The sequence below is a fragment of the Mustela lutreola genome, chromosome 1 (assembly GCF_030435805.1).
Source record: "Mustela lutreola isolate mMusLut2 chromosome 1, mMusLut2.pri, whole genome shotgun sequence".
NCBI lineage: Eukaryota > Metazoa > Chordata > Mammalia > Carnivora > Mustelidae > Mustela > Mustela lutreola.
The window spans coordinates 133421121-133434347 of NC_081290.1; the positions used below are offsets into that span (position 1 = coordinate 133421121).

The window sequence follows — 13227 nt, forward strand, 5'->3', positions numbered from 1 at the left end:
ACTAAGGTGTATGACACTAAACTTAAGATTGAGATTAGCCCATTAAATATTTTCACCTAAAAAATAAAAATGAATACTTCTTGGCAGTGTCTTTGTATTTTTTTTTTAATAAATATTACGTTCTTACCCTGTTTTTCTCTAAAGCTACTGTCAGAAACAAAGTTTACAAGATTATCTTTAGAAGGTGACTCACAGAAAAATTATAATCCATCTCAATAAGAAAAAAACAATGATATAATACTAAGCATTATCTTTTACGTTAACTGAGGAGTCCATATTTCATCAAATCCAAGACCGTGACTTTATTACAAAGATAAAAGCACTGCCAAATAACTGTAAAATGTTAACAATTACTAGTTCCGAATTTTAGAAGGGACAGCATCAGGTGTATGGATGATGTATGAACAAAGAAACCCTCCCTGAGCCCCTACTATGTAACCAACACTACAAATACAACCGTCATGCAACAGACTCTAGCTAATCAGTGGGAAAGTTCATATTCTCTTCACTTGTCACCTTTCCATACCTATCCTATCCATCTTGCAATCTAGGATAACTTCCTTGACCCTGCACTGCAAATTATCTCTTCTTCCACTCAATCCCACAATTTTTTATGTCCAGTACCATTCATCTTGCAGTCAATCATTAACTTTCTGGTGTTACTTTGCTATTAGCAAAGGTGTGTATGCTTACTCTCTAGCCAGATTTCCTTTTAACAGACATTTGTCTTTAACCTCTAAAGCAAACAGAACTTATTAAAATCTACTGAGGAATGGAGGACTCTAATAAATGGAATGCTTATGTATAATATATGTATGACATACACACACACACACACACACACACAGAACATACATGCTTACTTGACTAATAAAACAGCCAGGGAGCCTGGCTGCCTCAGAAGCCTCTGCCTTCAGCTCAGGTCATGATCCTAGGATCCTGGGATTGAGTCCTGCACCAGGCTCTCTGCTTAGCAGGGAGCCTGCTTCCCCCTGTCTCTCTCTGCCTGCCTCTCTGCCTACTTGTGATCTCTGTCAAATAAATAAATAAGTAAAATATTTTTTAATAAATAAATAAAACACTATCTGAAGTTTAAGGGATCATTTCTGTTTGCTATAAGCTTTACTAAAATAATTTTGTTTAATGAAGCACAAAATTCTAATTTTTAAAAAAATATGAGCACTATTTTTAAAGATCACCAACTATTAATTTAAAAATATCTCCTCTCAAGTACATAAGCCATAATGTCTTAAATATGACATTTTGAAAAGAATGTTAAAAAGCGTCACCAGTATTCTATGATACAATGCAGTAATTTCAAATACACTTAGAGTCATAAAATGCTGAAGATGAAAGAGGCCTGCACTTAGGGCAAAACTTGTACTAGGCCTTGGAAACAACATATTTAGTCAGCAATTATTAAGTGAAGAGACCATGGTACGTTGTAATTTCATGGACAGTGGGAGATAAAAAAGTATGAAAGAATCCGCTCTAACTTCTGACCACTTCAGGTGGTCCAGGTATTTCCATATACTCAAGTTAGATGTTTTATGATATGGGTCTGCATTGCCAAAATTAGGAACAAAATATAGTGTAGTCAACCTAAGTATAATTACAAAATGCATTTCTTTTATAATATAATATAGGCAGTCTCCAAATTACAAAGGTACCTACCAAGAACTGCCTACAAGCCTTCTATTTTTTCTTAGTGATGCTATATTATGTGTATAAATACACATTAATATGCCTACTGCAGTATTATCCATTTTTTATCCCCATAAGCACTGTAGCCATAACTTTTAAATGTTACGAAAAACCCTTGAGGTTTTCAGAATAGAAAATAATAGGCATTAATTTATAAAATTCATTTCTGATAAAGGTTCTGAAATGTCACAATCCCATTAATGTTTTTATGATTCTAGATTTTTAATTACACCTGATTTATTTCAATAAACAGTTCAGGGCATAAATTGCTGAGAAAATTTCTCAAAAAGGACCTGATTTTCCAATTCACTGAAACACTGAATAAACCCTGTGTGGTTTAATGTAGTTTCAAAGCTGTAATACATATGCTACTTTACATTTACTGTGTAGGTTATATATAAATCTTCTCAGCATTAAAGAGGAGTTTATGATCAAAAGAATAATTCCACTTGGTTAAATTTAACAGCATGTATTATATAACTGTGACATTATAAAAAGAGCCAACTAAGACTAATCTCCTTTTCTATGCCTCTATAGCAAACCATTCCCTTTTTTTTTTTCCTGTTCTCCTCACCCCTTTTTCTAAATCAAGATATAACATATCTTGTCATCCCAAGGGACCACTGCAACTCTCTAAGGTTTAATTCTAAAAGAACAATCTTGAGATTACTTCACTGAGGCTCCCATATACTTACCGTTAAAGACCTGCAATAGTTAGTGGTTAGATCACCAGAATCTAACTTTCCAACAATTGTGAAAGATTAAAAAACTAGATCTAGGGTGTGTGTGTGTGAGGGGGGTATTCTTGCTTGACAAACAGACTAATTGGAGGTAAAAATTAAGCTCAGCATGCCTGAACAGCAATAGGAAACAGTACAGAATATAAGACACTTTTTTAATAAAGACCTGGGACATAAAACTGGGTTAAACTGGACATGCCTATGTTCCAGACATCTCTAAAGAACCAGCACAAACTCTGAAATTGATAGAACTGCTTGGCCCATTTTAATTTATGCATAACTTTTTGCAAAGACAACATGGATACAATGTTTTACTAATTTTCCTCAGCATTTCATTATAAAATTAAAAAAAAATATATAGATCAAACAGCTCCAAGCACAATCCCTGCTAGGAGGATATACCAGTATGACCTACACAAAATGGTACATTTGACACTGGCTAGAGCTGATTTTAACAGGAGGGGACAATTCCCAAGAAAAGTGGATTGTCATTTTCAAATAACAGTGAAACAAAACAAAAACAAAAAACAAACACACAAAAAACCTAATCTACTAAGTAAAAGGATTGTCCCAAAAGTCAGCAAAGAAATATAGCACTAACTGGCTGGCTTAAAGGGAAGATCAAAGTAGAAGACACTCTATTTAGAGCCAGGGTCACAGCACTCTACATGCAAGCTAGAATTTAAAAGATTAATCTAGAGTTAAACAGAAGAATCTAGAGTTAAACAGAAGAAGTCAGCGAGTAAAGAAAGAATAAAATGACACTCAGAAAATCATGACCCTATCTAAGAGGCATGTAAAAGAAACAGCCTGACTGTCCTCACTAGCTACCCTAATTCCCCATGGTTTCTTATCCAAGTAAGTTTACAATGTATCCTCTTTCTCTTGAGGTAAGTGGAGAGTCTTCATTGCTCGCAACCACAGGAGTCCAATATAAGACACATGTGATAACCCCTCCCAAGTATTTCCCTTTTACACTCTACACAGGATTACTATTATTACTGACTAAACAGATCCCTTTCTGAAATGGACAGAAGACTTCCTGTGACAGAGAAGCCATTCCTTGTGGTTTGCATGGGGTTGGTATCACCCACCCAACCCTCGTGCTCCTCAAAATACACACACATTCACACTCCCTTTCTGTCAACTGGCTTTTACATGTTCCCGCCCTCACACTTGCCTATGTGCTTTCTCTAAAGTACTCACTTTCCTACATACTCTCCCACACAAACAAGTGACTATGTGACTCATGCCCAAGCAATCCAAAGACACATTCCACTAGCCTCAATGATGTGTTCAGGACTGGGTACCAGGCCCCAGGTAAACCAGCACAAGTCCTCCCTGTGACTTTCATACAAGAGTATCAATGGCCAAACTGCCAGCCCCATGGAGAAAAACCTACTAAGCAAGAAAGCAGCAGAGTCCTAAAGATACTGAATACATGTAGCCTTATCATCCTGGTCTTCAGGGCCAAATTATTCTCTTTCCTTAAATCCTGAAGAAGTCCTAACACACTCTTTTATAGCCCCAAGTCCCCCAAGTCAAAGATTTATGGCAATCCAGGAAACTCATTCCTCTACCTAACTCTAGCAGCACTGGTCTAAAGGACTAGGAACTTCTAGTAACTGACTTCCTAATTATGTAAATGTAAAACAAAGTGAACAGCTACTCAAGAATTGGGACACCTGGGTGGCTCAGTGGGTTAAGCCTCTGCCTTGGGCTCAGGTCACAGTCTCAGGGTCCTGGGATCAAGCCCCACATCAGGCTCTCTGCTCGGCAGGGAGCCTGCTTCCCCGCCCCCCCGCCCGCCTGCCTCTCTGCCTACTTGTGATCTCTGTCAAATAAATAAATAAAATCTTTAAAAAAAAAAAAAATCCAAAGTTGAAAAACAGAGACTATAATTGCTTCTTCCATCCTTCCCAAAGATCCAAAGATCCCTAGGAAGTGGCACAAAAATGAACAGATTGGCCCACTGTTCAAGTTTCAAAAGCTAACATACCTTTGCAGCAAAAATGTAATTTTCTGATATAAGCCCAAGATACACTCTCAAAATTCAAAAGCACTTCCAAAATTATATCTGTCTTTAGTTTATTTACTGTCTGCCTCTCTGCACTGGGTACTACGAGAGTAAAAACTTGAGGGTCTTGTTTACAGCACCTAGTATATGGCCAGTGTGCTATAACAGTTTAAGAATAAAGGAACGTAAGATGCCTGTTGTTCTCTCACTCCTGTGATCATATATCACTGCTGACTGACAACTTATTATCTGTCAAGCATTCTACTGGACACTAGAGAACTACAAAGATCAGATATAAACTCAGCCCTCCAGAATGTGGTTCCTGGCCTCTGCATGAACAATGACCCTTTTAGTTTTCTGAGGAAAATATGATCACTCTACCAAGAAAAATACTTAAACATATAGACTAAGATTTTGCATTAAGTTTCAAGAGATTCAAAAGGTATGAATTCTAAGTCAAGTAAGATAAATAAGAAAATGATACATATAAAAAGTACTGTGGTCCTCTCTGAAAAACAGAGTGGAGGTTCCTCAAAAAGCTGAAAATAGAGCTACCGTATGACCCAGTGATTGCACTACTGGGTATATTCCCTAAAGATATAAACACGGTGCTCCAAAGGGGCACGTGCACCCAAATGTTTATAGCAGCAATGTCCACAACAGCCAAACTATGGAAAGAACCTAGATGTCCATCAACAGATGAATGGATAAAGAAGATGTGGTATTTATATACAATGGAATACTATGCAGCCATCAAAAGAAATGAAATCTTGCCATTTGCGATGATGTGGATGGAACTAGAGGGTATTATGCTTAGCAAAATAAGTCAATCGGAAAAAGACAACTATCATATGATCTCCCTGATATGAGGAAGTGGCGATGCAACATGGGGATTTGGAGGGTAGGAAAAGAAAAAAAATGAAAGAAGATGGGATCAGGAGGGAGACAAACCATAAAAGACTCAATCTCACAAAACACGCTGAGGGTTGGTGGGGGGAGGGGGGTCGGGAGAGGGTGGTGGGGTTATGGACATTGGGGAGGGTATGTGCTATGGTAAGTGCTGTGAAATGTGTAAACCTGGAGATTCACAGACTTGTACTCCTGGGATAAAAATACATTATATGTTTATAAAAAAATTTAAAAATTAATTTAAAAAAAAGAATTCTGATAAACCATCATACATCTTGGGCATTTTAAATGTGGGGGAAAAAAAAAGTACTGTGGTCCTGTATTTGTTGATTTTTATAGTCTGAGAAAACTTAAGTAGAAAGATGACCAAGATACATGAGAAAGACCAAAGAAGTCTCCCAATAATTTAAAAGTTGGGAAAGCCTTTGTATAAAAAGACTAGAGAGGGACAGCAATGTCTGTAGTATGAAAACAAGAACCACTGATGAAGCTGCATAAAATTCAAAGGGTTTTCAATACATAAAGTGTGAGTGAGATAGGGAAATTCTCATTACAAGTAAAGAAGAAGAAATAATTTTGGTAGAATCCAGGCACGAAAAGGAGCCCGATTTGCTCAACATTTTTAAAATATTTTCAAACCTTGCATTAAACTGTTTCATTGATTTAAACATTACATAATAGATGTAATTAGTGATCATTAAATTTTTAAAAAGCATTAGTAGTAACTAAAGTACATGTGGGTGTAGGGAGAATAAACATGTGGCAATACAGTCTATATTCTGAAATCCTGAGGAGATGTGTCTCTTGGATCATGAGGTTTCAACCAAACTACCATCATTGTTCTAGGATAAGAGGAGGAAATTACCATGTAAGAGTCAACTTTACAAACCAACCCTATCAAGTGCCAATAAATACTATTCTATAATGAAAGAGTTTTCTCCATCTGCAACAAAAATCCTTCGAAAACTTCAAGTTAATAAGAGTCCTAAGAAACTCAACCTATCTAATTTTACTTCCTATTTCCCTTAAACACAATCAATTTAAAAAGATTTCAATTACTACTGAGCAAAATTTTCTGACTTGTGGACCAAAAAACTCCAAAAAACAAACAAAAAAAAAACCAAGGTTGTAAATCTACATGAGAAATCTTTGTAGCAAAGATAAAAACCGAAAAATAGCAAGCTAAAGTTGATGTCCATCAAGAACAATTATCAAATATTAGAGTTAGAAGCAACCTTAGAAACCTTAGCAACCAGATCAATCTTCTCTTTTATTTAAAATAAAAAAAAAAAAAAAAAAAAGCATAGAAAAAGTATGCCCAATAAGAGGCTGAGCTAAGGAATCTTCAAATTTACAGAACCAGATACAGGCCAAATTACATCAATATTAGTATCATAACATATATTTTATAATGTTCAAATCCTAAGTACTTACATTAAGGAGTAACTCATCTTTTGTTTTAAGAGGAAAATTCTTATTTTCCTTCTCAGTTTGTAAATCATCTTCTCCATCTGACAGCAATGGAGGAAGTGATATACAAGAGGAAGATGATGACGAAGATGATGAGGATGAGGAGGAGCTTGAACTTTCTGAATCTGTTTCACTGTAGGGAAGAAAAAGTCAAAAACTTAGTAATATTATTACTGAAGTATTAAATTATAATTTTTCAACTAGGAAGTATCTATATGTAGTTATTGTTGCTGATATAATTCAAAAGCTAGCATTTCGAAGTTTACTATAGTATTTGAAAGTAGTCTTTAATCCATTGATAATATTTTCAAAATGCCTGCTATAACCCAAATTCTATTATTTTAAGTCTCATACATCACACAGTTGTCTTAATATAGTTAAGCACATGACAAATCACTGACAAAAGAGAGATCTGCCAAGACACCGTTCTTATTAGTCATCAATGAACCAGATCACTTAATTGCCAATAAAATGTTCTGTCTTCATACAACTTGGAAACTCCTGAAAGTTACCAACCATGTTGACCACTCAACTCTAAAAATTCCCTTAGCCCTTGGCTTCACAGCAATTGTTATCAGTAATCCTCTTAGTTTAAATTTTGTTTGCTGGCTTTCTCCCTTAGCCCATTTTATGTGCTGTTTTTAAAAGTCCCACCCTCATTTTCTCTTCTCTCTATCCTCTTCCCATGGATAACATCATTCACTCAAATCATTTCGATCATCAACCATATTGATAACTCTAGGCTCCACCCTAATCTCCAGATGCACACTGACTGCCTCTGTATGAATAACCTACACTTACCTAATTCTAAGAGCAAGTTTAAAAAAAGAAAATATTCTCCTTACTGAACCCGCTTCTGTCCTGCCTCTATTTTATTTCATTGCTTAGTCTTCAATCCTGTCACTATAAGTGAAAAACCTGAATCATTTTGAGCCAATGCTGTCTCAGTCAATGATAAAATCCTACCTTCAAATGGCAAACATCACTCCAGTTCCATTTCTCAATCCCATTTCCACTGTTATTATGACCGTATTTAGGGAGGAATCCTATTTCTCCCCTATTTTTCAGTAATAATTGTATAACAGAAGTCAATACTCGTAGTCTCTTCCCACAACAATCAACGCTTCCTCTTACTGCTGCTACCTTCCTTCACCCTCTCATGACCTTCCATCCTAATCAGTTTACACACTTGCTTTAAAAAAAAAAAAAAATCCATGACTGGACATTAGATATGAAGGAATTATCAATTTTGTTATGTGTGATAACTATGATTACGTAAAAAAATGTCCTCTTAGAGAATGCATGCTGAAACATTTAGGGAGAAAGTGTCATCATATCTATAAATGACTTTAAAAGGGCTCAATAACATACATATGTGAAACTAAGTTCTAAAATGTTATTAAGTGTTAACTCAAGGAGATGGCTATATGTTCACACCATTCTTTCCATTTTTTATTAAGAAAACATTAAACACAGAGAAAAGCTTTAAAAATTTCTACATAAAGCTATACTGGGTACCAGATAAAGGCTAACTCATAGCCCTTTGCAATCAGGTTCCTGGTAACCTTCACAATCGCATCTTCTGCCACATCTAGCACAGAAGCATATAAAATATCCCAAATTCTGTTTAATTTCACTATTTCATGCTGCTACTTGTGCTATTTCCTCTGAATGGAATGTCCCTAGGGCAGAAAATTCCATTCCTCTTTATAAGCTCAACTCAAATATTATCTCCTCTGAAGTCATCCCCTATCCACTGAAAGTAGATTTACTTCTTTCTGCATCTCCCAGAGCATTTTTTTCAAACTGCCTACTACAGCCTGTCTTGTACTATCCATAATTCAGTGGAAAACATGTCTTTTCAGATGGATTATGAAGTGCTTGAAACAAAGGCACTAGTTTTGGCAAGTATGATGTTTTTCTACTACAGGGGTAAATGGGCATCCCATTCACAGTCGGACTCCTTACTATTATTACTTTATTATGAGTCTTTTCCTCTTTCCCATATCATTCCTACTGGCAAATTCTACAGTACCTCTGCTGAATTCCTCCAGCAATGGTCTCGTTTCTCTCCTTCAAGTTTCTTGACAGAGTTGTTAACATATGCTATCTCTGCTCCTTTATTTCCCATTCAATCTTTACCCCAAAACTGGCTTCCATCACCACCACCACTCATTTACAAGGTCACTAACAATATCCATGTTATCAAGTCCAGTGGACATCTTTCTGTCATCTTAACTTTTCAACAACATCTGACATGATTCCCCCTTCCTTCCCCAAAAAACTTCCCTATTTTGGAATCCACTATGCTACCGTGGTATTCTACCCTCACGTATCTTCTGTTCCCCTCGTTTTAAATATGACCTTCACTGAAAAGAGACTAAATCAAAGTAACATCCAAATGCACTGTTTGAGAATCTTATTTGAATGCCAATTCGAACAAACCAACTGTTAAAAGACAGCCAGAGAAACGTGAATGCTGACTATTAGGTGGTATTAAGAAATTAGGGTTAATTTTACTACGTTTGATCAATAACATGGTGGCTACGTAATAAGTACTTTATCGGTTAGAAATGTAAAGAACATATAGAGAAGGTGACATACATTTGAGATTTGCACTAAAAATCTCAGGTTAAAAAAATGTCCGAGGGACGCCTGGGTGGCTCAGTGGATTAACCCTCTACCTTTGACTCAGGTCATGATCTCAGGGTCCTGGGATTGAGCCCTGCATCAGGCTTTCTGCTTAGCAGGGAGTCTGCTTCCTCCCCTCACTCCCCTCCACCTCCCTCTCTATTTGTGATCTCTATCAAATAAATAAATAGATAAAATCTTTAAAAAACAATGTTAGAAATACTAGATAAAACGAGATTAGAAAATACTGTAAACCATTTAAGTGTGGTGATGAGTACACTTATTTTATTATTCATTGTTATAAGTATATTATATTACTCTCTACTTTTAACGAATTTGAAAAAGTACATAGTAAGAAGTTAAAGCAAATCCTATCTGTAATCTGTACAAATTTATATCTCCAGTCTAGAATTGTCCTCTCAACTTTAAACTCATTATCCTATTATTTCCAATTAGCTGTCAAAGAAATCTCAAATTAACTGCCCAAATTAAACTCTCCTGTTAGTCTCCAGCCCTCATCCCAGATAGGTTACTCCCCATTTCCTTAAACAGTACTGTCATCCACCCAGTTGATGCCTCCCTATCAAACCCACTACCCCATCTATTATGGTGACTTCAAAATACTTAACCCTGACAACCATGGTCACCTGATGGACTCATGCAGCATCTCTCCAACTCTCTCCACACTAAGCCTTGTTACACTCGTGCTTCTCTGCTTTCACTCTTGAACCCAGTTCAATTCCTTCTCTACAGAACAAAGCTTATTAGAATATTAACCTGAGCATGCCATTTCTCTGCTTGAAATTCAGTAGCTTCCCTAACACTCAGAATTAAAACTGTAACATGGCTACACTGTCTTACACGGCTGGGCTCTCCTATTACTTTCTCCATGCCTTGTCTGTTCCTTCATTGTAATTTTCACCACCTCTAATCTATGCATTGATGTATTTAGTTTTATTTTTCATCCTTCTCACTAGTATCTAGGGCAGGGATATTTTGTTCATCTATTCAGTATCCCACGTAAAACACTCAAATATTTGTAGACAACGTTCAGTGTGATTTAGTAACATCCTACGATTTTAAGTCCTCTCTCTCCATAGGATTCATATTCAAAAGACACGACGGCGTGGGGCTGCCGTCTATAAAACTTACCCCGATGATACAGCTATGCGAAATAACAATGTTTCCCTAATTTGGTGAACACATGCTCCCTGCAAGGATTCTACAAAAATTATTAGGAGCCAAACTAGAAACGTATGAAATCCTTTAACTGATCCTTAATTCATCTGGTTTAAAAAACAAGGCCACACTCTAAACCTGCCTTTAAAAAAAAAAAAAAAAAATCTGACACAAAATTCAAAGTTATAACCACACCAAGACACGTCAAATTGAGTAGTTATCGAAATAATCCAATATCCTCAGGGTTTGTTTTTGTTTTTGCGATCTATACGTAAGACTTTTCAGACTACCAAACTGAGGAAAGAGGAGGAATCTGATTATCTCGGATTCGCAACGCGATTTGCAGAGTGAAGGCGAGGAAGGGGCGGTCCAAGCTACTAGTCAGCACGTGCGCAGCGAGCTCCAGCTACCTCTCCTCTCTCCCAGGCCCACGCGGGCACGCTCTCAGTCCCCGATCCCGGTCCCCCCCCCCCCAATAGCTCCAGGACACCCCAGGCACCCGACCTGTCCGAGTCTGAATCCGAGTCCGAAGTCTCTATAGAATCTGGGGTCCCCGCCTGCTCTGCTGCGCCCGGGGCGGTGACGCAGTTCCCGCCGGGAGGAGGTTCTGGCCTTGACTGCGGCGCGGATTCACGCGGCTGCTCCTCCGCGGGCTGAGCCTCCGCGGCCTGTCCGGTGTCCGGGGACGCCGCATCCGACTGCAGTGACGGCCGTGGCTCTGGAACAGGTACAGAGCCCGGGGACTGCACCGCCTGACCTTGGCCATCCCCCAAACCGGTGCCATTAAATTTAAGAGTTTCCAGCTGAGCGGCGGCGGCCTCCACTACTTCCATGGCGTCGCTCCACAGACCCAGTCAGGCTCACGGTCAGGGCCCTCAGACAGGCTCGGGGCTCGCTAGGGAATAGAACAAACACGCGGGTTGTAACCACACCTGGGCCCCACTTCCCGCGTTTCTCCGGTAACTGCACGCTGAGCTGCCTGGAGACACGCCCCCGCCGCTGACACAGCGGCACTTCCGGGGGAGCGTACTGCGTGACGTAACGCGCTTGCGCTCACTGGGAGTGGGGGGGCAGGACTTTTGGAAACAAGATCTCGCGCGGTCCTAAACCCGCCGATTTCATTACCTCTTAGAGCTGCGGCAGGCGTCGTGGGGTCAAGTGGCTAGGCGTTCCTCTTGCTGAATGTATACTATGTATACATGTATAATGTATATAATGGGCCAATTATACTCGAAGCGGAGATTTGAAGGAGGGCTAGTAGACCGGGGAGAGTCTCTTTGTAAGAAATTTGAGCCAGGAAATCTTCCAACAGACACTTCTAGTAAACTTCATTAAAGTTAAATGAAGTTAAATCGGTAGATAGCAAGCACATTAACTTTTCATTTCAGAAAAACTACAACTATTCCTTGTGTTTTTCCAAAGCATTCTCAAAAAGAGCAGTAAGAGCGGACGTAATGCTGCCGTTCGTTGATATTATGGCAATGTCTATATGCTAGTTGACGCCACTTCATAGAAAGGGTGGTGGGATGGAAGTAAAACGATTACTCTAGTTCATAAGGTTGGTAAGCAAAAATTTCTTGGGAATGAGGCAGAGATCAGAATTTTACCGTTCCCTTTTAAATCTTCAGTTCGATGCATCAGCCCCTCCAGCAGTAATAAATAATAATTCTCGTTACATTTATTGAGCATGCATATGTGCCAGGGACAGTACTAAAGATTTTATCAGTTATTCACTGAGAATGTATTCTGTTCACATCACAGTAGCAGACTTTCATAGAGACTTAAGAGTAAGGCATAGTCTTTTATTTTAAGGAGCTTCTTCTCTGAAGTAAAAAGGTCCAAAGCCGGGGAGATAACTAGATATTTGAAATGTAGAATACGGGATGCAAGTGCAGCCGTCATAGGAAGTTAAGTAAAACTGGCAGGAAATTGAACTCGAGATACCAGTCATTAATGCAGTTATTAACTAAAGCTCAGTGTTCCCAGTTAAACAGGCCTATGTTCAAATTTCAGCCCTACTATTTCCTAGTTGGTGTAATTGTAACTTTGAGCAGGTAAACTAACATACCTAATGCTCATTTTCCTTATCTATAAAATGAAGATAAAAATACTGTGTTGTGGGCACCTGGGTGGCTCAGTGGGTTAAGTGGCTGCCTTTAGCTCAGATTATGATCCCAGGGTCTGGGGACAGTGCCCCACATGGGGTTCCCTGCTTAAGGGAGAGCCTGTTTCTCTCTCTACCTGCTGCTCTGCCTGCTTCTGCTCTCTCTCTGTCAAATAATTTAAAATTTTAAAAAAAGGAATGTAAAAAAAAAAATACTATCTTGTTTAGTTCATGCGAGCACTAATTAAGGTTTTATAGAAGAAAATGGCACCTAACATACACAAATTAGTGTGAGAAATGGTTGATAAATAGAAAAATGAATGACCTTATCAATAAAATGATAGTTCAGCAACAATGATCTTGCAAAGATATGCCGTATGAATGTGAAGAAAAAAGAAATTTAAGTCAGAATATCTTTCCCTCTAGGTAAAAGTCTGTTGCATGTTTCCAGGAATTAAGTGTAGAAAGTCTGA

General features: G+C 38.2%; 1 protein-coding gene across 1 annotated transcript in view; it reads right to left on the reverse strand.

Moving 5' to 3' along the window:
• Positions 1 to 11665, reverse strand: part of NAF1 (nuclear assembly factor 1 ribonucleoprotein) — a 42579-nt gene extending 30914 nt beyond the window's left edge. The window contains exons 1-2 of the mRNA XM_059174412.1: positions 11155 to 11665; positions 6805 to 6973 (exon numbers count right to left, since the gene is read on the reverse strand). Coding sequence (XP_059030395.1) covers positions 6805 to 6973; positions 11155 to 11483 — 498 coding nt within the window. The 5' untranslated portion in view covers positions 11484 to 11665. The remainder of the gene's footprint in view (positions 1 to 6804; positions 6974 to 11154) is intronic.
• Positions 11666 to 13227: the final 1562 nt, after the last annotated feature.